The sequence below is a fragment of the Elephantulus edwardii genome, unplaced genomic scaffold (assembly GCF_000299155.1).
Source record: "Elephantulus edwardii isolate Elephantulus edwardi_28Jun2011 unplaced genomic scaffold, EleEdw1.0 scaffold00020, whole genome shotgun sequence".
In the NCBI taxonomy this organism is placed as follows: domain Eukaryota; kingdom Metazoa; phylum Chordata; class Mammalia; order Macroscelidea; family Macroscelididae; genus Elephantulus; species Elephantulus edwardii.
In genome coordinates, this window is record NW_006399770.1 from 26,514,178 (window position 1) to 26,539,125 (window position 24,948).

The 24,948-nt window shown below is 39.4% G+C and overlaps 1 protein-coding gene across 1 annotated transcript in view; it reads right to left on the reverse strand.

Annotated features, from left to right (window-relative positions):
- VAV3 (vav 3 guanine nucleotide exchange factor) overlaps positions 1 to 24,948 on the reverse strand; it is a 561,290-nt gene that overhangs the window by 288,184 nt on the left and 248,158 nt on the right. The window contains exons 3-7 of the mRNA XM_006882495.1: positions 14,028 to 14,086; positions 10,716 to 10,781; positions 8,897 to 9,005; positions 4,683 to 4,775; positions 891 to 959 (exon numbers count right to left, since the gene is read on the reverse strand). Of these exons, the coding sequence (XP_006882557.1) occupies positions 891 to 959; positions 4,683 to 4,775; positions 8,897 to 9,005; positions 10,716 to 10,781; positions 14,028 to 14,086 (396 nt within the window). The remainder of the gene's footprint in view (positions 1 to 890; positions 960 to 4,682; positions 4,776 to 8,896; positions 9,006 to 10,715; positions 10,782 to 14,027; positions 14,087 to 24,948) is intronic.

Here is a 24,948-nt window from a genome sequence, read left to right on the forward strand (position 1 = left end):
ACAAGAACAAACTGGGAGGAGGGTAGAGAGAATAGTGCAACAATGAATGAATGGAAACCCAAAATCTCTGTAAATGTTTATGAAAATTAATAAAATATAGCGGAGTGCTTTTTAGAGACAAGGCTGGTGAAACTTCATCACATATACTTTGAGCACGCTATTGGCAAAGGGGGCAGGTCTTGAAAAAGATACCAAGCTGAGAAAGGTAGAGGGTCAGAGAAAAAGAGGACAACCCTCAACAAGATAGACTGACATAGTGATTTTAACAATGGGCTCAAGAATATCAAAGCTTATGAGGATGGCGCAGGATAGGGCAAGGTACAGATCTGTGGTTGATAGGGTAAATATCCTTTTAAGTTTTTAAGATTATCTCGGGTATCTTGGCATGTGAAATGTACCATGAAGCAGTCTGTTGAACAATAGGGAAATAGACTATTTCAGAAATAAGAGCTAAAGTTAATTCATTCAGATGTTGAAAGCACTAAAACCCAACAGCCAAGGAGGGAGAAGAATGATGTAAATTAGAAAGGAATGTACAGGGTGGAGAAGGGTTGCAGGGAGTTGGTGGAGCAACAGATGAGGGAGCCTGGGGCAAAAGGGACCATTCCGAGACAAATCATGTAACTAATCACCCACTTGGGGTGTCTGACAGAGTGCACAACAATACAAGCAGGTCTCTTATCTATTTATGTTCTGTTGGCTTTACAACTAATTTTATGTTAATGATATGACAAATTACTTAGTGATCTAAGAAGGATCTAAAAATTCAGAGATCAAAAAAAAATAAAAATCCTTAAAAATAAGAAAGTGTTAAAACAGGGATTTGGTATCCAACAAGATGTTGGAATTGTACAGAAGAATAGAGTTTTCACTAGTGTATTTGTACTTACAGGAATGTTGATGAACACCGAATCAAATTCTGCTGCTGTCAGAAATCTTTTCAGCGGTGCCATAAAATACTAGTAGGAGGAAAAACACGGAAGTGGTTAATAATTCAGCATAACTTTTCCTTAATCTACACAGTATTAATTTTTCAGCAACAAATATTTATTGACATTTGAGACAAAATATCTCCCTAGTTTTCCCCAGCTTAATGATTTTATACATGAACAAAGATGAAAAGGAAAAGTAGGGTTAATGACTATAACATGTAGTTTAGGCAACAAGTGCTTCTGAGAGTGAAAAAGAGACAAGAAAGTTCAATTGGTTGAGATGGTCAAATATCATGGCATGCTGGAGGAAATACACGACAGAGATTTTACAGCCTGCCTCTGAAACGCCTGGTGGAGATTACAGATCCTGAGACCAATCATCTATTTATGTCATTTATACACCAACTCCACATTCCTCCTCTTTAGTCTTTGAGAATCTGAATTGCCTAGTCTACCATATTTCTTTCCATTCTTCTTCGATCTTCATTCTTTACAATCTAAATATCCAGGCAGATTATTTTCTCAATAGCCTGGTCCCTCCATCCTTGGAGACTTTCCAGTGCACGTGTTAGCTTCTAGCTCAGTGTCCCTCTCCTGTGCTCACCCTCTAAGACCTTGTCATTATCAACAAATGGATAGCTCGGATTTATAGCAGTGATAGCTACCTTATACCTGCTGTTCATTCCTTCAAAGAATTCTTCAACCTCATTTTTGCCCACCAATCCACTGACTCTACCACTGTCCCTCAATTCCCATGTCCTCATTTTCTTTCTTACTCAATTTAAACTCCATGGACCAATATCAGAATCACTTTTTTTTAATAATACCCTCTTTTGTTCTATTGTGCTTTCCAGAAAAAAATTAAGTAAACACTGATTAAATCTTGCCACTATTTACTAGCAGTATCTAAGAACATAAACATGAAGTCTCATTTTAAATAAAGTCATAAAGATAAGCTGTGCTACAATGCTACATAGTCCCATTATCTATCTCTAATTATCTCCTAAGTAACACTTTCACACCTTTTTTATTCTTCCCAAACTTACAGATCTTCCTCATTAGTCTTAATTTCCAACTCCTAATTATAGTGTTGTTTGCCATCAAGTTGGTACCAACTCATAACTGACCCCCTAGAGGGTTTTCAGAAGCAGTAAGTCTCAAAGGAAGTGACTGTTCATCCTTTTCCTTCAGAACATCCGGATTTGAACCACGTGCCTTTGACCTCTCAGTCTAAGTTCTTACCACTAAGCCATCATTGCTGATTGGCTGCTGTGTGCAGCTGAATTGGAACCAAAACATAGGTGACTCTCCTGTGCATTTTCAGAGGCAGTTAATCACAAGGTAGGAGATTGCCCATCCATCTCCTGTGGAGCAGCTGGTGGATTCGAATAGCATGCCTTTGGGATTGAAGTGCAGTTTCTTACCATTAGGTCACTAGAGTTACTGGTTGGTAGCTGTGTGCAGTCAAGTCAGAATCAACCCGTAGCTGGCCTTCCAGCAAGTTCTAGAGGCAGTAAATCGCACAGGAAACCATGAGGCCACCAGGTCTCCCCAGGAAAGCTCGCCTAGGTACTGTGGGAGCTCTGGTGGCCTCGTGGGAAGAAGCTCTCGAATGCTCAGGGAGCTCTTAGGAAGAACTGGTAGCAGTCTGTGGGGAGTTGTGGGGCTAACCCAAAAGCAGTGCCGCTCTGGAAGAGAAAAATGATAATTTTCTCCTGTTCAATTTATAGCCTCTGAACACTTGCTGTAGGGTCAGTTATGATTTAGTTCTGCCTAGATGGTAAAGAACTGACAGTTCATGAACTTAAGTGTCATTTTGCAACAATAACAATCCAATCTGTATCTCAATCTCATCTTTAGATTCATTAATCTTTCTCCTTAGAAGTCTCAATTTAGAAGTCTAATATTTCTGTTATGATGAGCTGATAAGAGCATGATGTCAGCTTAAAGACTAAGGTGCACCTACTCCAAGCCATGGTCTTCTCAATTGCTTACTATGCATCTGAAAGTTGAACAAATAAATGAAAAAGAAGGCATGCCTTAAATTATGGTGCTGAAGAAGAGTACTGAATTTCCACAGACTGCCAAGAGAATAAGCAATTCTGTCTTGGAGAAAATGAAACCAGGGTGTTCTTTGGAAGCAAGAATAGTGAACTTTCATCTTACATACTTTAGGTATGTTCTCAGGGGAGGTCAGTCCAGTCGTTGGAGGAGAGCATCATGGTAAGAAAGGCTGAGGGTCAGTAAAAAAAAAAATAAGGCCTTTGACAAGATGTATTGATACAGTAATTGAAACAATGGGCTCAAGTATGTCAGAACAGAGAGGTTTCAGATCCATTGTTCATGGAGTCGCTATGAACTGTCCTCGACTCTGCACACAAAACAACAAGTGGGCCCTGACTCAAGGTGCTCCCATTCAAAACAACAAAATGCAGGCCTGTGTTGAGACAGCTCCTTGATCTGTTGTGGATGAGACCACTGTGATCGCAGGATTTTAATTAGCTGGTTTTCAAAAGAGTGTTACCAGGACTTTCTTCTTTGGCTGAGTTTGGTAATTCCACTGAAAGTCATTCAGCATCATGACAACTCACACGTCTCTGCTGGCCATGGAGTCGTAGCTGTACATGAGATGCAATGGTCAGGAAATGAACCAGCGTCTACTCCACAAAAGGGCAGAATTCTGCCTTACAGACCTGTGATTCCTATACCCATTCCTTCTCCAGTAGCGTTCTTCACCATTCTTCACTTTTCTGATAGTTGTTAATGCCAAAATCTGAGCAGTTATCTTCCCTTCGCCCTCTCTACTCCACATTAGCTTCATTTATCTAAACTACCACCAAATACCATGCCTCTGCTTTCAAAATTCTCTCAGAATCTCACTGCTTCTTACTGTCTCTTTTACCGTTGCCTCACACAAGCCCGAATAAGTTGTTAAAAACAAAAGAAACTTGAAATCAGATGACACATTGTTAATGTTATCCTAGAGGCCTTTGCTCACTCTATATGATGTTATTGTTGTTGTGCCATTGAGTTGTCTGCAACTCACAGTGACCTTTATACAGCAGTTTTGAAGCCTTCCCTGTCCTGAACCAGTCTCTCTGATTCCGACACACCAAACTCCATTACCCCCGTTACTATATCAATCCATCTCACCCAGGGTCTTCCTCACTTGCACTGTCCCTCCACCCTTCTGGGTATGATAGCTATTGTTACATAATTATACTATTATCACTATCTTTATCACTGTCTATCCTATTCCCTTGTTGTATTTTTATACAGAACACTCATCACCACCTGATGCTTTGTAAACTGCTGTGCTTCTATTCTAAACCCTTAAGGAATATGAAACGTCAATGAGACTAGTGCAGTGGTGAAAGGTCAGTTGCTAACAAAAAGTTTCTTGGTTCAAATGTAACAGCTGCTCCATGGGACAAAGATGTGGCAGCGTGCTTGCTTCTATATACGTTGACAGCTTTGGAGATCATGAGAGACAGTTCAGCTGTTCTCCTTCCACTCAACAACACTGGGCTTGATTTTTTTAAATTTGTTGTTGTTATTGTTGTTCTTGTTGGGGGGGATGTATCTCCAGCCACTAGAAAAAAAAGCCTCTTAGATGCAAAGAAATCAATAAATAGGTATAGAATTCATAAATATGCAAACATAAAACACATACACAGTAGCAGGACTATTAACTCTAATGTTATGACAATAAAAAATAGTATTGAGGTATCAAAAATAATAGTTACTTACTTTCTCTATTGACTCCAAAGTTTCTGTGTATTTTTCTTCCGTCTGCTTAATCTCTGCCAAGCAACAACTTCTTACATCATTTTCTGGACATTTCTGCAATTAGAATCATCATCAAATTTAAATTAGTTCAACAAATAATTGGTTTCCATTGTATTATCTAGTTGGTTGTATCTAGATTGATCAAGATTGATGATGAATGTCTTAAATATTCCATTCTAATAAAGCACATAATTGAAAGACAACTTTACTGTCATTTCTGATGTATCTTGGGTTTGTTATGCTTTTATCATTTTAGACAATATAAAGAAAATGTTATAACGATTAAAATGAAGCTTCTGAATATAGATACTCTCTTTAATGTCTCTCTCATTATCATTTTAATAAATCTGGAAATACCACAAATGTGATAATATAGTCATTATCAATCCACAGTATATTTTACAAGTACTATGCAGATAACTAAAAATAGGAAAGGTTTATTTGTTGGGTACAAACTTTCAAATTTGGGGTTTTTTTTTAAGAGTTTACACCGTGATATGACTTTTTCTCCTGAGACTGAATAAATCTGGAGCTAGCACCGTATAGAGCCAGGACAAAAGGTTTGTAAGCCAGATGAAGTTGGAATCAAGCCACAGTTTAACTGCACTATCTTGGTGCCTTTAGACAAGTTACTTAAATTCTCTGTGACTCAATTTTTCACATATGTACAATAGAGATAATTGCAGTACCAAACTCTAGGAGTTCTGGAGGAGCTAACCCATGTAAAACACTTAGGGCCTTGTCAAATCTACAAGAAGGGCCCAATAAATCAAAGTTAGTGTTCCTGTTAGCCTTGTTCCATGATCCATGTAAATAACCCAGTGCTAGCAGTTCAGCAAAAATAACTCTGGAAGAGAAACTAAAGAATACCATTTTCTGGCACCTAAAGTGCCCAATCTTTATGATTAACATTGAGAAGAATGAGAAGAACACTGAACTGAGCTCACGTGAAACCTCTACCTAGACCAGGAGGCTATTGGACGAATAGAGCACGGGAACACTACATGGTTTAAAATTTAAAAAGGTGTACACCAGGGTTGTATCCTCTCTCCATACCTACTGCATACGGCTCAAATTATTCAAGAAGTTGGACTCTATGGACTATGTGGCATCAGAATTTGAGGAAGAGTCATCAAAACCCTATAATGATACAACCTTGCTTGCTGAAAGTGAGGAGACCTTAAAGTGCTTGCTGCAGATCAAAGACTACAGACTTCAATATGGATTACACCCTTGGTACAAGCAGCCAGAAGATAAAAAAAAATACTGCACTGAGAAAGCTTACAGTCAGGGCCCTTTCCAAAGGAAGCATCCAAATAATAGAGGAGCAATGACATCAGTATGAAAATTGAAGTGCCCCTGCTTCAGGCCCTGGTCTTTTCAACCACTTGTTAGGCATTTGAGCGCCAGACAGTGAATAAAGATTACAGAAGAAGAACTGGTGCCTTCGAGCTGTGGTATTGGAGAAGAGTATGAATATCTCATCGACTGCCAAAAGAACAAACAGATATGTCTTGGGGAAAGTGCAGCCTGTATGCTTTCTGCAGGCAAAGACGACAACACTTCATCTCACTTACTTTGGGCATATTGTTAGGAGAGGCTACTTCTTGGAGAGGGACTTCATGCTTGGAAAAGTAGCAGGTGGGGCAAAGAGAGGATGATCGATCCTCCACCAGAGGCACCAATACAGTGACTGTAGTAAAGGGCTCAAGTATGTCAGAGATGATAAGGGTGTCATAGGGTAAGAGTTCAGATCTGTTGTTCACAGGGTTGCTATGGCTCATACTTGACTCAACAGCACCTGTCAACAACAAAGTGGCTGACAATTATAAGGGTAAAAATTCCATGCTAAATGCTCCGAAAATGCTAACACATGTACTATGTCAGCACATCCAGTGGGACAAAGCCTACTGCCCTTACAAGTACTGAATTCAAGCGAGGTAACTTTCTCCTGTTCCAAAGAAGCCTCTACTCCCCATGGGGGCAGCAGACAATCCATCGGCCTCTGATTAAAGATAAAAGCACCAAGAGAGCTGAATGAACTCATCAAAGAACCAAAGAAACCTAGATCACCACCAAGCTGATCAAGAAATGCCTTTGGTTTCAAAAGCAGTATGTTAAGCAATTGATCATTGCTTTGCTTCAAATTACAGAAGAGAAAATAATTCAAACTAATTCCTTGTACAGGTTTTGGATATGTCAATGGCACAGGAAGCTTTATAAGCACATCATGGATATAATAATATCAAAAAGCAAGTTTCTAAGTTTATAGTGGAAAAAGCAAGAAATTTTGAAATGGAGCAAAAGCACAAAAGAATCTTATAGTGATACCTAATGAATACGAAGAAATATTCTCCAACATTTTTTCCTACATCAGATATAATTTAAAGAAAAATTACCTACTTTGTAAGAGAAAATTTTCTTTCATAGCAACATATAATTTCATAATTCCCTGAAATTCTATTCTATTCTATTGCCACTTGGCCTTTATTTAGCTCAGTGGCAAGTAATTTATCAGGCTCGATTTCCTCACTAGTGCAATGAAAGGATTAGATAAAAAAATTCCCCATGGCTGTGTTAAACTGCAAAATGCCTCCTTACATATCTCCAAGTGCAATAACTAGGATATCAGTTCCCAAGCAAGCAAAACCTGATTTTTTATAAAAGGAACTATTCCATTAATGCTTATGTAAAGAATTAATTGGTCTTTCAAACAATATCTTTCTTAACATGAGTTGTTTGTTGTTGTTGTTGTTGTTAGGTGCTGTCAAGTCAAATATGACCCATATTAACATTATGAACAACAGCCCTGAACCATGTACTATCCTGTGCCATCCTACACTTCCTGACACATTAAAGCCCATTGCAGCCATCACCATGTCAATCCACCTGGTCGAGGGTCTTCTTCTCCTTTGCTGTTCCTAGCATCACGTTCCTCTCCAACGAATAGCCCCTCCTAACAACATGCCCAAAGTATGTGAGGCAAAGCTTTGTCATCTTTGCCTCCGAAAAGCACTCTGGCTGCACCTCTCCAAGACATATCTATTCACTCTCTTGGTCATCCATGCGATGTTCAGTGCTCTTCTCTAACACCTCAATAGCTCAAAGGCATCAATTATTTCTGTCATGCTTATTCATTGTCCAGCTCTCAAATGCATACCAAGTGACTAGAAAGACCATGGCATGAACTAGATGCACCGTAGTCCTCAAACTGACATCATTACTTCTCAATAGTTTGGAGAGGTCTCTAACTGCAGACTTTTCCAGTGCAGTGTGTCTCCTGATTACCTGATTGCTAGGAGCAAGGATGCTAACTGTGGATCCAGTAAGATGAAGTTGTTAATAGTTTCAATCTTTTTTTCATCTATCATGATGGTGCCTACGGATCCAGAGGTATATAACTGATAATGCAAGCATACATAGTTTTACTGTGTTTCACAGAAATAGTGGATTTGGTTGGTTTGTTGTTTTATTTTTGGGTATTTTGTTCGCTTTACAGATTGTAGGTCTGTGGCCATCCCATCGTGAGCAGATCTACTGGCTCTGTTGTGTTGGCCTTTTTTCCCAACAATCAAGTCTCCATCATATTTTGATAACTCTCAACAATATTCCAAACTTTATATAGTACTACTGGAAGCAGGAATGGCAGCCTCTTCCTAAACACGTCTCAGGAAAACTCTATGAACTTTGATAAATGTCGACAGTTGTAGAGGAGCTTCAAGCCTTTTGTTCATAGGGTCGCTATGAATCGAGCTTGACTGGAAGGCAATCAGCAACAATAACAATTGCACACAGTAGACCACAGTATAATGTAAAAATAGCTTTTATATTCCTTCAAAGCCAAATCCATTGCTATTGAGTCAGAATTGACTCATAGCTGACCCTCCAGGTAAGTATCAGAGGCAGAAAAGATGGCTACAGAACAAGACCGGCCATCTTTTCCCCACAGAGCAGTTGGTGGATTTGAACCAAATGCCTTTGGGCTAGGAGGGCAACTCCCTATGCACTAGGCTACCAGAATTCTCATATGCACTAGGAAACCGAGAAATGTGTATGACTCGTGTTATTGCGATGTTAGTTTACTGTAGTCATCTAGCACTGAACCTGTGGTATCTCTAAGGTACTCCTACACAATATTCTGAATAATTTAAGAATAAAACCGGTGGAAGTCTTACAGGTTGATGTGCCTCCTCTGCTTTCATTAAGTCCTCGTAGACTTCACCACCTTCATCCTCCCCATACACACAGTCGTACAGGCCTTCTTCATCGTCGGCACGGGTTTCACTTAGAAGCAAAAACACAATTATAGATCACTTCCTATTATACAAAAAATGCAATAGCTACAAATAGCCTACTGGATTTTAATAGCTAACAAAATGGAATTACTGAAAATAATCAACAGCCTTATACTGCAGTTCTGTTCCTACTAACAAGAGAAATTATAAAACTCAACAATAATAATAAGAGACTTAACCATTGATGGAAATGAACGTTCTCGTTTATTGGTCAAATGCTATGTATTAAGCATATAACTGAAAGCTCTGCAAATATGGGCTCATTCAACTCACCTACCATGATGGACATTACTATCTAAACCATTATAAAAATGAGGAAATTGAGAAACCAACAGTTTGTCTGATATGTCAAAGATAAAATAACTAATACATGGCAAAGCCAAGACTTACAGCCAAGTCTTATATTCTGTTCTAACCACTGTACAACACACTGTCACCCTTTTAAAAAATGCATATACTCTAATGTCTCAATTTTATCACCTGCAGAAAAGTTTATAATCCAGAAATGGCAGAGGCTTTAACAGATCTAAATGTTTTTTCAACATCATCGGGAACAGTAAGTTTTCAGCAGTTTTCAAATCATGCTCTCTCCAGCCCACGCAGAAAGCACCACTGGTCCCCTTCAGCTAGATTCTGCATTTATCTGTTTTGTGTGTATTTTACTTTATTAAGAAAAAATGTGTCAATACCAAATATTTTTTTAAAAAAAACAATGATAACCTATTATGCATCAATCATTGTTTGAAGTCATATATAGCAATACAGTCATGAACAAGGCATAGCCTCTAATCTCATATACTCATCTTCTAAGGAGAAGATAATAAATTTAAGTAGAGTGTCTCAGACAGTGGGAGAGTTGTAAAAACACAAAGAAAGGAAATGAAGTGTTCAAAATATTTAATAGAAAGGTCAGGAAAGGCCTCTCTGCAGAGACATCCCTGAACAAGGACTTGGATATTGAGAAGCTGCTCCTACAGTAGAGGAAGCAGTGAGATTAAAGACCTAGAGCAAAATCAAGGGCAGAGTGTGAGACAGGTGAATTTCCACAGGTTCTGAAACTCTTTTGGAACATAATCTGATTCTATTATAATTCTTTGCAAACATGTCTGATCTATAGTATCAATTCCTTGAGGGCTGAGGCTCACGTTTCAGATTCATTTGTAATCCGTGCAAGTCATTCAATCAGCAGAAGATAATCGGCTGCGGACACCTGACTTGCTTTCCTGACTATTAAATAATAAGCCCAAATGGATTCTCTGCTCAAATCAAACATCATTCAACAGGACCCCCCTGGGTAACTCTAGCCTACGATGATTTTGTCCTTCCTTGAACCTATAAAACATGCATTATCTGAACTCCAGTAGTAGGCTCTATTACTCTTCTAATTGTTCTCTGATTGTCTAATTCTGGCTTCATCAACTCTCCCTCTGATGTCTTTGGGAAATTTTCCAATTTTACTTTACTTTTCAGTATGCTTCTTTCTCTCCATAGGGAGTTTCATGATGTGAAACCTACACAGAGAACTAAAATGCTTTCTTGTGATGTCTTCTATCACCAGCTGAGGGTCAGTTCTTGACTGTTCTTATCACTGGATGATTTTGTGATTTCAGAAAGCTTATTTTAACATCAACTGTTAAAGTGCACAATGCATATGAACATTCTGACTGTAGTTTAGCTTGGCTGAAAATGCTCAACATACTCTATTAAGTCAGGAAGGCCTTTGTAGATGTCTTCATCATTGACGATGTCTTCTGTAGGGAAAGGCCTAGGAGGAGAAAAGAAATAGTGTGGTTCAACAAGCAATGCCCTCAGATACATAAGCTGGGTCTGGGACCACATCAAACGTCATGTTTGGACTTTTCTCAAAATCACCTTCCCTACAACAACTGTATCGAGAGTCTCCCAAGGAGGCTACTCCAGCTCATCTACAGCAATTACTGCTACTCACCATGTGTGCAATCCAAACCAAAAGATAATTATTCTTGTCATGTTGATTCCACCCAACATCAATATTACAATACAGAGAACTGCCCCAAGAGGGTTCCCAAGGATGTAATCTTTAAGGAAGCAGAACTGCCAAATCGTTCTCCCATAGGGTTGGTGGCTTTGAACTGTCAACCTTCCCATTGACAGATAACTGTTTTAGCCAGTGCCACCAGGAATCCTTAGTGTGCAACTACGGGCATGGAAGTGTGTGTGTGTGTATGTCTTCTCCCACCTGCCACACACTGGCAGGATCACCCCAGACCACCAGCCCCAGCTTCGCAATCAGAGATCAAGCAGGGGTGCTGACATCCTAGCCTTCTCTACCGTCTTTTCAGCTACAGGTACTGACCTGAATGACAGGTAAGTTAGTGGCAATCATTTCCATGTCTCAGTCCAGAAATACAGATGAAAACCACCAGCAGACAAGTCCTGGGCCCTTTACACATGATTACTGACTCTCATGTACTCTTCTACTCAGCCATTAGGAATTTAATAATAAGGTATTTAATTTTTTTAATTCTTATTTATTGAACAAATGAATCAACCACACCTCAGAGACAAATCTTTTTTCTCTTAATCAAAGAAAATTTCATTTACATTTTTAACTTTATTTGCCTCATACTACTATATACTTTTTTCATGACAACATAATGCCCTAAATTGATGACAAAAAAACAAACAAACAAAAAAAGCCAAAGCATACTAATTGTGATGTACTCAACATGTCATATGCTTCATAAAAATGTATAAGAAAACACAACAAAGTAATTGCTAAATAATTATACTGGCCAATACAGTTTTTGGTTTTAGTTTTTAAAAGGTAAAGATACTAGTTTAGTAATTAATTCAATGCTTAACATTTATGAAGAACTATGTTTTATAGATAAATTAACATTGAGTGGTAAGTATCAACATTTGCAATTTTAAAAAATTTAGACTCATTTGATCGTATTTATATAGCACAAGTCCACTGTAGAAAATATAGGTTAAAAGGATAAAACCCATCAAATGTATATCTCTGGAGAATTAAAATAACAAACTATGTTAAAATTGAGTAATACTATTTACAAATATATTTAACTTTATATTACAAAATATAAAATAGGCACACAGCTCAAAACCACCAGTTGCTCCACAGGTAAAGAATGGGCAATCTCCTCCCGTGCCATTTTCTGCCTCTGAAAACCGACTCGGGGGTCAGCCAGGGGTTGATTTTAGTTCAATGGCACACAACAACAACAACAACATAAAAATATACATTGGGGTGGAAAGATATTTATGTAATGATGAATTGGTTAATGAACATTTGTCCAGTCTGTAGGCTGATACTACAGAAAGCTGCCAAATTCGTTACCCCTTTGGAGAAAGAGTCTGCAGGTGTCCTCCTGAAGCCCACTGTGCTTTGTAGGCAGTGCCTGGGGAGGCTGGTCTGTACTGAGTAGTGCTACAGGAGTGGACCTTCTCCCTAAGAATCAGAATGTGAGCTAGACCGAGAGGAATGAAAGTAAGAGAGGCAAGGACAAAGGGTCACCAAGCCTTAGTAACTGGAGGCATGAATACCATACCCTCAGAAAACAAAGTAGCAAAATCTGTTTCAATTCCATGAAATGTGGCTGGTGAGGCTTGCTTTATTCCCTAATGTTACTTACAGTTGATCTTTATTGAAGGAATGACTATGTAATAACCGAAACAGAAATAGCTCCCAACAACATCCCATGCACTCCCCACTGCAAAGGCATGACAGAATTTACTTAAGGAATTTACCTCCAAGCTTTTCTTTTATTGTGAAGCTTCCAATACACATTTTTGTGTCTGTATCATTTTGCATATTATTATTCTTAAATAAACATCTAAAAGCTGTGGGTTATTTTAATACCTCTAGTGGTAATAAAACGCTCTGTTGGAAATAAATGCAGTGTAACATCTTTCACTATACTTATTTAGGTAAGCTTTAGTGTTTTCTTTAGAAATCCTATGGACAGAGGTGTTGGAGGAAGTTAAAGAAAGAACCATCTCCGTGATAGTGGTGAATTGAGGACAATGCTTAGCCTGTATGAAGTTACCAGAGCTATGAGTCAGTTTGGATTGATTCCATTATGATAGAATGAGGGGCAACATATGTGCTGCACAGAAACCAGATCTCATGCTCATCAGACTGTGACCTGAGCAGGACGGAGTCACCTCCCCAAGATGACAGTCAATCCACACATACTCAGAGTGATGCAGTCAGCCACCATCTTGGAGCCAGGCACCAATGCCTGTGTCCTTCCTGGCTCAAAAATGCACACATAAGAGATTTGGTTATTATGCAATGTGTATGCTAGCCTTGTGCCACTGGCCTTGGTTAAGTAGATTTGAAGGCTTGGTAGTTACTCCATAAATTTATATAACTATGAATAAAGTAGCAGCGAGGACTCTCCTTCATAGGGTCGCTATGAGTCGCCTGCGACTCGACGGCACTTAACAACAACAACGTGAATAAAGTTATACTTACTTAAAGACTATAATCAATATCTCTCTCATGTTCTCTACTCTCTTTCTCTCTCCTCCTCCTCTACTCCACCTCTCTCCTTTCCTCCCTCCCCTCCCCTCTCTGTCTCTTCTTTTCCTTCTCCTCTCTTCCCCTCTCTCACTTCTCTCCTTTCCCTCCTCTCCTCTCTCTCCTCTCCCCTCTCCCTCCCTCCCTCCCTTTCTCTCTCTCTCTTTCTCTTCCCCCCCACCTCCTGCCTGTCCCACCCTCCCATCCTTCCCCACATTGCCAGCTGAGTAGGAATCAAGCCATAGATGACTCTCCAGTAGGTTATCATTACACAGGAGGAGAATGTCCATCTGTCTCCTATCTAGCAGCTAGTGGATTCAAACCACCTGCCTTTGACCTGGTAGTGCAGCTCCTTATGATTAGATCACAGTGGGTTAAAGAAGAACTCTGAGTGAGAGAGTCTTCGTGGTGCTTGGTAGATCATAACCATCGGTTAATAAATACTATATGGGACTGTACAGGTCATGCACAGTAGAACAAGCCTACCTGATTCCTGTGGCCAGCGCTATAGGTGTTCTAGAAAGTCGAGAGAGGGCTTCAATAACCTGAGGGAAGAGGAAAGTGTTCACTGAGCATGTATTTAAGGAAGGGTACATTACTTCTTTTCTCAAAACATTAATTTCTCTAATATTAACTATTAACATTAAAAGCTAAACTTGTAAACACAGTGAGAGAAACTTTGGTAAGTACACAGATGTCAGTTTTGCCCCTTTTTCTTTTTTTTTTTATTGTGTGAGTGTACCGTCAAATCGGATCTGACTGGTACAGGAGGAGATTGTCCCTCCTTCCCCGGCAGAGCATCTGGTGGATTCGAACCGTGTGCCTCTTGGATTGTAGTTGCAGCTCCTTGCCACTAGGCACCAGAGCTCCCCAGTTTTGTCCCTTTTTAATGTTTATTACTTAACAAATTATTTAACCCATGCAGGTTGCTGTTTCCGTATTACTAAAAAAGAGAAGTTAGATCATAAGATCCTAAAGTTAATGCATTCTTATTTCCACAGAATTTAAAAGATCCTATCGGTTTCACCGTCCAACATAGTAACCCAATGGTGGTAGCGGTGTTAGGCACTTGAGTCAGTTCTGACCCATAGAAACCTACGCACAAAAGAAGAATACACTGCCCAGTCATGCACCATAGTCAGTCACTACTATATCTGAGCCTATTGTTACAGCAACTCTGTCAAGCCATCTCATTGAGGGTTCTTCTCTTTAGCTGACCCTCTTCCCTTTCCTTTCTCCCAGAGGGATTGGTTCATCCTCAAAACATGCAGAAATTATGTCATTTGAAGTCCCACCATCCTTGCTGCTAAAGGGAATTTTGGCTTCTTCCAGGACATAATAGTTTCTCTGGATATCCATGGGATATTTATTCTTCACCAGTACCATAACTCCAAGCTATCAATTCTTCTTCAGTCTACCTAATTCACTGTTCAACTTTCATAGGCATATTGTAAACATATCAAGCTATTTAAATTAATTCAAATTGAGTAAAGAAGAACAAATCCATTCCTTAACTGCACTAGCCACATTTCAAGTGCTAGATAGCCGCAAGTGGCTAGTGGTTCCCCTAGTGGACACCACACACCCCAAACATTTCCATCACCACAGAATAAGCTATATTGTGGTATATTATTGTCAGCTCTGAAACTAGACCAGATTAAAACATAATAATAATCTGTTGTTGTGTCAGAACCAACTGACACTCCAGTGGTTTTTCAGAAGCTATACATTACATAAGAGGAGACTGTCTACCCTCCTTCCAAGGAACAGCAGGTGAATAAGCCACTTGTCTTTGGGTTACAGTACAATGCCATATCCACTAGGCCACCACCCTCATCAGCCATGCAACTGTAGGTAAATTATTACAGGTTCTGTTTCATTATCTGTAAAATGTCTACAGTTATAGTCCCTACTAGCTATTTCATTGAGTTATTGTAAGGGTTAAAGAAGTTAATACAGGTAAAATATTTAAATAAATGGTAGCTATTTTTTTGTAATTATTAACTTCAAGATAATTGCCTGTTCTAATTCTGAATGTATCTCAGGATCCGAGAGGTAATTTCTAAATTACCCTTGATTATCTATTTCAAAGATTCCTTATGAAGATCTTCAGTATCTGAACTTTCATGTGCTGAGCTATGGTTCTGGCATCCAATGTCAACAAGTTTGACCCTTCCCTCAAATTTTCACACTCATGATCACGTGCTCAAAGACTCAGTGAGGCTGTTAGAGACAAAAAAAATAAATAAATAAAAATAATACTACATTTTCAACATAAGGCTTGTTTCCATAATGTTCTTGTTGTTGATCGCCGTGGACTCGAGGTCATCTCATAGTGACTCTATGAACAAAATATCTAATATCTTTCCATAGCTATCATTGTTTCTCCAAGTTCATAGAGTTTCCAGATGCATGTGGTTTAGGAAGTGGATGCCACTCCTGCTTCCCAACCTGTTTTACAAACTAGGAGCTCCACCAAACACTGTTCACATTGGGAAATCATTCTGGCATTTGATATCCCCATGGCACAAGGTTTAGCAACATAGCAAACTCAGGTTACCTCATACAGCACATTGACAAAGAGTGATGTGCAAAGTGAAAGACTATTCCTCCAGATACAACAGCACTAGTTTCATTTCGTAGCAATTAAGTGGTATCAAGTCAAATGTGACTCAGAGTAAGCATTGCACAAAAGACCTGCAACCCAAAGGCAAGCAGTTTGAATCACTAGCTTCTCTGAGGGAGAAAAATGGAAAATCTTTTCTCATTTATAATCTCTGAAAACCCTCTGGAGGGTCAGCTATGAGTTGGTTCCAACTTGACAGCAGTGAGCTGTTGCTTTTTACAGGACAGAGTAGAACTATCCCACAGGACTTCCAAGACTCTAATGGCCCACCTTTTAGTTAGGAGCTATACACTTAAAAACAGCACCACCTGGGCCTCTCCAACACTTAAATGAGATAATGCCTGTCAAACAATATCTCAATACCAAATGTGAATTTTCAACATTACAAGAAGCTCTACTGAGTGGCTCCACACTCTTTTAACTGTGGTGTTGGAGAGGAGCACTGAACATACCATGGACGGCCAAGAGAACACACAGATAGGTCTTGGAGAGGGTGCAGCCAGAGTGCTCTTTGGAGGTAAGACTGATGAGGCTTATCCTCACATGCATTGGGTATGTTGCTAGGAGGTGCTAGTTTCTGGAGAAGGACATGATGTTGGAAAGGGTGGAGGGTCAGCGAAAAAAAGGAAGACCTTCAACGAGGTGGACTCACACTTTGGCTGCTGCAGTGGGCTCTTGTGTATCAGGAAGTGTGAGGATGGCACAAGATAGAACAGGGCTCAGATCTGTTGTTCAGAGGGGCACTATGAATGGTACTCAAATAAACGGGCATCTAACAACAACAGTGGCTCCACAGGGAGTTCTGCTGTTAACCCAAGGCCACACTCCCCTGGTCGATAAATCCACCAGCAGCTTCATGGGAGGACAGTCCCCTCCCATGGAATTTACAGCCTAGGAAACTCACTGAACGGTCAGCTATACATTTTTTGACTCACTGGCGATAAGGGGAAAAAAAGGAACTTATAATTTAATAAAAGTATTATCTTCTAGAAATAAAACTTCATCACAAGCCTTTATACAGTTTCCTCTTTAACAGTGTTGAGTATTTGCTATCAAAGCAGCGTAGACTCATTCAGATAAAACTTGATGTCACTTAATTCCTCATAATTTAGAGATGCTAAAGTTTAACTCTATCTTCCTGATTCAGTGAGTATACGTAAGAGGAGCCTGTGAATGAATAAACGTTAACAAGCTTAAGAAAAAATTAACCATTCAAATTAAAATATCCACTCAGTAAAAACTGTCACTATAAAAAGCTGTGTTTTTGAAAGGTTCTGGAATAATACGTGGCATATAATTTAAACCAGTGACTCAACCACATTATATTAAATTTTATCCCAACATGACAATATTAAGAAGCTACTAAGTAAAATCTGCCTCTGATTCGAATTTATACTGTGATCTCAGCAGAAATTATTATTGCCATTTTATTATTCATGTTATTATGGACTCCAAGCTCAAAGCTTTTATCCCATGGGTGCATTTATATAATTATTATTCTATCTGGCGTGTGACCTGTGGGGCGCTCCCTGCTACCCCCAAAGGCAGGGGCCTCTCCGGTGTTTTGAATCCACCTTTCTCCTTTGGAGAAGATATGCGACCTCCTCTCGTGCGATTTACAGTCTCCAAAAACCCCACTAAGGCGTTAGATATGAGTCAGTTCTGGCCAGATGGCAATGAGAGAGATTATGATATCTCTTACTAAGTAGTATTTTTGCTTGTTTCTTTTCCCAGGAACCATCAAAACTTCCCTCACAAAGTACAGGATACTGGACAGCATGACTTTCATATATATGCCCACCAGAGGGAGCTAGGTGATAGTATATTACTTTCGTCTTAAACTGTAACGTAAAAATCATTTGGGAAAATTAGCACGAGTAATGTTATTCTTTCTTTTACAGGGGTCATTTATTACTAGTACTAGGGAACCAGTATAACTATAAAATCCACAATGAAGAGGGAGAACTCTAACATGTAGCATGTCTGAAAGTGAGTCCCTCTGGGGACTTCCATTCAAATTTGTGTCTATTTTACTGCACATCCAGACCATCTCTAACTAACTCTGTGTTTAGCTAAAGAAAATAAATACTGTTTAATTAGTGCAGTGCTTTTAAAACAAGGCTTTTCCTCTAAAGGCTGAATATGTCTGGATTTGGAACAGACAAGTTTACAAATCTTGCCTTATTTCCAAGTCTGTACAAATCGTGAACTGACATTAAAATCAGTAACTTAGGAACATAGCCCATAATTTTTTCGAGAAAAACTAAGGCTATTTTCCCTTGTTGTTGTTTTTGTGTGCCATACAGTTGGCACCCATGCATAGCTGACACTCCGGTAGGTTTTCAGAGGCAGTTAATCGCACAGGAAGAGAGGTAGTTATTTCTAAATGTTGTTGATGATGTGTTTTAAGTCAGATCCAACTCATTACTGACCATCCAGTGGTTTTTCAGAGACAGTTTAATCACATGAGAGGAGACTGACATCTTTCACTCATTGAGCAACTGGTCGATTTGAACCATGTGCCTTTGGATTGGCAGCAAGCTCCTTACCACTAGACTACCAGAGCTCCCTAATTTCTAAATAGTTGCCTCAAAATAATAGTAAATTATGAATATTAACTTCTGGAAATGAAGTAGGAGATAAGTAAAGCATTTGCAAAGTAACAGGTCAGCAAACTGCTATACTAAGCCCCCGGTGAAAATTACTGTCTTTATCTACTTCAGTGAGAATATGGAGAGAAATTAAAACAATGGTGGATAGCTTACTCCACACCCGGGAGTAGCTTACTCCACACCCGGGAGACCTGGGTTCAATTCTCAGCAAAGGCACCTCACACATAGCCACCACTTGTCTGTCAGTTGCTGTAATGTTGAACAAGTCTCAGTAGTGCTTTCAGACTAGGACGCCTGCTGATTTAATTCTGAAAATTAATCCTTTCAAACACAAAGGTGGTGATAATAATAAAAATAGCCTGTGGCCACGTATGGTAACAGCACAGCGCTGGGCAGTAAGGCCCATTCCATGGAGCACAAGATTCTCATGAGCCAGAGCAGACCTGACAACACTGAACAACAAACAGCATGGGAGAAGGTAGGAGACAGGCTGACAGATGGGCAAGGGCTGATGCCGACCTGTTCAGAAGGGTGGATCATATGTGAGAAGCTGTGCAAGATTATTAAAGTTGAAGAAGGAAAGTAAGAGGTCAAAACTGCATTTTGAAAAAGACAAAGTAACGAAAAGACAAGAGCTAGGTGAGGTAGTGACAGAGGTTGGGAGAGGTTTTCTCAATCTTCCAAATGAGAAATAAAAAGTCTGAATATAACATTTGAAACAACATATAAGAAGGGATATCTGAGACATGTTTTAGGACAGGGATTCAACAATGATAATCATAAAACAAAATGAAGTCTTGAGAAAAAATAACTATCCACTGTGGAGGCTAAGGGAGAAAGAACAACTCAAGACTTCTCTTGAAGGCTGTTAAAACACTGGAAGCATCTTCCAGCTTTCATGCTGTCCACATGGAGCTTCTGCCTGCCCTTTACGGGAAATGCTTCTTTCTCCTCATTCTTCCACACTCAGCCTCAAATGGCCTCCCAAACTATCTCACACACAGTCAGGGGCCCCTGTGCCCCCACAGGACTCGGGACATGAACTCTAATCTAGATCTTATAACCCCATGTAAAAGAGCATGTTTTCTGTTTTAAAAATATTTCAAAAGGACAGGTGTCTATTGTGACAAACTAAAATAGTTAGGCTATACATGTAAGACAGAAAAGTTGCCCCTGCCTTCATCATCTATCCTAAGAGAATATTCTGTGAGGCTTGTAAAAGTTTTCTTTTTCTCTTTTATTAATTATTACCAATTAATTCATATTGTACAGGTTTTTCTATAACATCTTTTTCTCATACAACTATGTCTCACAGAGAAAGTGGCAATGAAATATATATTTAGAGCAAAATACAATTGCTGCCATCAATTCGGCTGCCATCAATTGCTGTCATCAATTCATCAATTCTGACTCACAGTACGTAGCTCCACGTGTTACAGAGAAGAATTGCTCCCTGAGGTTTTCTTGATTGTAATCTTTATAGAGCTGATCACCAGGCCTTTCTTCTGCTGACACCAGGTGCTGACACTGTCACCTTTCAGGTCAGCAATCAAGCATAAACTGTGCCATGGAGAGAGACTTATAAACATCCAGGTTATTTTTAGTCAGCAGAACCACTGTATAACATTCTAGTACACGTGTCTAACAGAGAGCTCTAGTGGTATCATCAGTACGAAGTTCCGTTTGTTGCTAACCCACTTCTCTGGTAGTTTGAATCTATCAGCAGCTCCAAGGGAGAAATATAGGCAATTTCCTCCCATAGGATATACAGCCTCGAAAATCTACTGGAGAATTAGATATGAGACAGTTCTGATTTGACAGCTTGCAAGCTGAATTAACTAAGTTGAGTAAATAATATAACGACTTGATCATTTTCTTGCCAATCAACCTTCCTAATATTCTGCTAACCAGGGCAATGATGCAATGAACTCTTTGTCAAATCTCTTTTAAATTGGGTATAAGTGTTTCTAAAGAAAAAAAAAATTAGATGGTGCTACTACAATAGAAGGTATGATCACAGTTACTAAAAAAGCTTTTATGAATATACATTTCTGAGGAATGAAGGAGACCATACGAAGTCATGCTAATGATCTGTTTCCTTGTCTGTATCTTCTATTTGACAATGGAAAATCCCCTGAAGGCAGGGAATTGGAGTATCTTTACTGTCACAGTCCCCTCACAGCATTCACAGACAGCTCCTAACAACCACTTAACATTCATTGTTGGTTTAAAAAAAAAAAGGAGTGATTAATACTGACCTTGCAAAATGATTGCGAGGATTAGGAATAATCTGTGCACAGGTAGATAAAGGGTTTGGCATGGCTTGAGTGGAGAATAAATAAATAATTGAAGAAGGAACCCATTATGAAAATTAAATATTAAGTATGAGAGTGAGTACCCTGGCTCCTAGAACCTGGAGCCAACATGCATACCAGTACCCACCATCAAAGATTTCTGTCTCTAATGATCATTTTTATTTTGTCTGAACTCTTTGTTAGTATTCTATTCTTTTTTTACTATCCCAGTTTGAAAACCAAGAAATAAAGCAGCTTTCAAATTCAGACTGTCAACTATCATGCACCTAACATTCCTAATAACTACAGTCTTCATGAAGGGAGACCTCCTGTAAACTCCCACTCTTTACACATTCGTTAGTAGCTTGTAATTAAAATGAGTCATCATGAAGAAGCGATAAATTAACCTTGAGAGATGAGTGGAGGAAGTTAGGGGGGCTAACTGGAGGGACCACCAGCCTAGGCACACAGCTTGGCTGAGAAATTGCTGATTAAGAGAAATTGCTGATTAAGAAAGGATTCATCTCCTGGAGTTCTCTGTTCTGAAATTGTATTGCTTCCTTCACTCCTTGACCAGGCTATTTAAAAATTCTTGGAAATAAATAGATTGAAAAAGCATGATGCTTATTATTACTATTAGGTGCTACCAGGTTGACCTCAACTCACAATGACCCCATGCAATAATAGAAGAGAACTTCCCTGCCGGATTTTCTAAGCAGTGATCTTTGCAGGAGCAGATGAACAGGTACTTTTCCTGCACAGGCTAGGTGAGGTCTTACTAATCAGGGAGCAGCTGAGTGTTTAACCACTGTCATCAGCATTCCCAACATGTTTAAATTCAGGTTCTGGCAGGCATAGGTCTTAGAAACGCAACTTAGTGAGGGAGGCCAGGAGGCCTGGGTTCAGTAGGAATTCCTGGGCCAGGAGCTCTTACTTGGACGTGTCTCCCAAGGGTGGTCAGGAGCTACAGGCATGATTCTCACGTAAAGATCAAGCTGATGGTTCATGAGCTCCATGGCCTTGAAGCACAGAGTCACCATGCAGCAGAAGGTGGTGCAGAACTGGGATGCTGTCCCAGCGCCTGGTGGGGGCAAGGAAGAGGACAGAGGAAATAACGTGGGACATGGAGGCCTGACTGCTGGGCAAAGACATGCAGACGAAGTCACTAGCACAAGGGCTGGAGCAGCTGCAATTCCGAGGCTGCTGGAAACGAGTATGAACCAGGCACTAGATATGAGACTCACTGTCCACTGACAATGAGGCCTAATTCTAAATCCCACCCGTTGGTAAGTTTCAGGCTAACAATACATCACATCTTAACTCTCCTAGGAAATCAACAGAACATACTGTCTTAATTTTCTTTGTAAGACTAATGTTGCAAAATAAAGCACCCCATTAGTATTGTCACTTAGTTTATTGTCACCTCTAATTGTATGTTTCAGAGAGTTCTTAAAACCCTTGGCTGTTGCAACAAATACTGTGGGATGCTGATGAAAAGTGGCCCCTGCACCTCCACTCTAGGCAAAACAAAGTACTTCTGCCAGACAAGATGAACAAAACATTAAGTTTATGTGCGTAGATGTGTATATATGCACACACACATATAATCTCTTCTATATGTATCCTTCTTAAAGCTCATTCATGGATTTTCTAATTTAGACTTCAATCTCCTACTTTGCCATGAAAACCAAGGCTCAAGGGGAAAAAATCCATTATCTAAGCCAAGATGAGCAATCTTCTTTCGTGTGATTAACTGTGTTTGAAAGCCTGCGAGAAGGTTGGCAATGGGTTGGTTCCAACTCAACGCTACCCAACACAAGCAACAAAGGTTAAAAATAATAACTCTAATAACAGATTTGGTACCAAAATCCTGACCCAGATTCCTTCTCTTATGTCCAAGTTTGCACTCATTTCACACTATTGATTTGTGAATTGCCTCATTTACTTAGTAAACATCTACCAAACACTTCTTACATAACAGACGCACCAGATGCCATTTGCTGAGAGCACCATAGTGTATAAGACAGTATATAGCTCTTGCAAAACCCTTCAGTCTATTAGAGTACTCATGAAAATGACACACACTTGAAATTGTGTGATGTCACACCTCTCTTTAACATGCAGACACTGGGAAATGTTGATTGGCTTATATTCCTCCAGGTCTTACAAGAACATGGAAGCCCTAGATCTTAATCATATCAGCTACTCCTTTTGAAACTCTCAGACCCAACCCCTTCTTTCTTCCTGTGCCACCAACTTCAGCCAGGTCCTCACACTTTGCTGCCACAGTTACTGGACTAGCCTTCCAAGTAATCTTCACGTCTCTCTTTGCAAGTTCACCCTCTCGGTGACAACCCCAGAGGCTGCAAACATTTCAGACCTGTCAGCGTGAGCACATCATCTCCATCTCAACCTCCACCTTCATTAAGGATCTTCGATGTTAACCTTCATGCCAAGAGTTGCTCCCTTTCAGACTTATTTCCTATTTCTTCCCCATCTCCTATGATTAGCCACACCTTCTGTGCTACTGGCAACTTCCAGAACCATAAGTACAAATTCTCACGGCATTGACAGGGGACATTTGGAGTCAGATAATCATATGATCTACTATGCTGGAAATGAAAAGGTGAGGAAAAACAGGGTTGTATTTAGAGATAAAAAGGTAAAATTAGATCCATCTTGAAATACATTGTTGTGAGTGACAGGATAGTATCCATACCCATACAAGGAAGTTTGGTTAATATCACTATCATGCAAATATATGTACCAATAACCAAAACCAAAAAGGAAGAAAAAGATTATTTTGACCAACTTTTGCAGTCAATTGAATATGCAACCAACACACATTAATAATAGTAGTTGACTGGAATGCAAAGGTTGGGAACAAAGAAGAAGGATCAGTAAGTAGTTGGAAAACATGGACTTGGTGAAAAAAGTATGAGGCTGAAGCTAGAATGACAGAATTTTGTTGAATCAATGATTTATTCATTGCAAACACCTTTTGTAAAAAACATAAATTGTGATTATACACATGCACTTCATCTGATGTTAACACAGGTATCAGATAGACTACATCTGTGGAAAGAATCATTAGAAAGGCTCAGTATTAGCTATGAAAACTAGGCCACATGCTGACTGTGGAACAGACTCTCAATTACTCATGGACTAGTTCAAACTAAAGCTAAAGAAAATGAAATCGAATCCAAAAGAACCAACACTTGACCTTGAGTCTAGCCCACCTGAACTTAAAAATCACCTCAAGAACATGTTTGAGGCCTTGAACACTAATGAGCAAAGACCAGGTGAGCTTTGTGAAGCTATCAAGAATATTATTAATGAAGAAAACAAAAGATCATTGCAAAGACAAAGGAGAAAGAAAAGACTGAGATGGATGTCAGAAAAGACTCTGAATACTATACTAGAGCACCAAGAAGCCAAAGCAAAGGAAGGAAAACAGGAAGTTAAAGAGTTAAATAGAATATGTCAAAAGGCAGCTCTGCAAGACAAGACAAAGTATTATGATGAAATGTGCAAAGAACGGGAGTCAGAAAATCAAAAGGGCCAAAATCACTTGGCTTTTATTAAGCTGAGAACAAACTCAAGCCTCAAGTTGCATCACTTAAGGATACTAGGGGCAAAATATTGAATGATCCAGGAAGCATTAAAAGAAGATGGAAGACGTACACAGAATGACTATACCAGAAGAAATTGACTGACATAGAAGGATTTCATCAAACAACATACGATCAAGAGGCAACGGTGATGAAGGAGGAAGTTCAGGCTGCTCTGAAGGAAATGGCAAAAAGCAAGGCCCCCGGAGCTGATGAAATACCAACTGACATATTTCAGATGCCACCAGTTGGACAATGACTAGG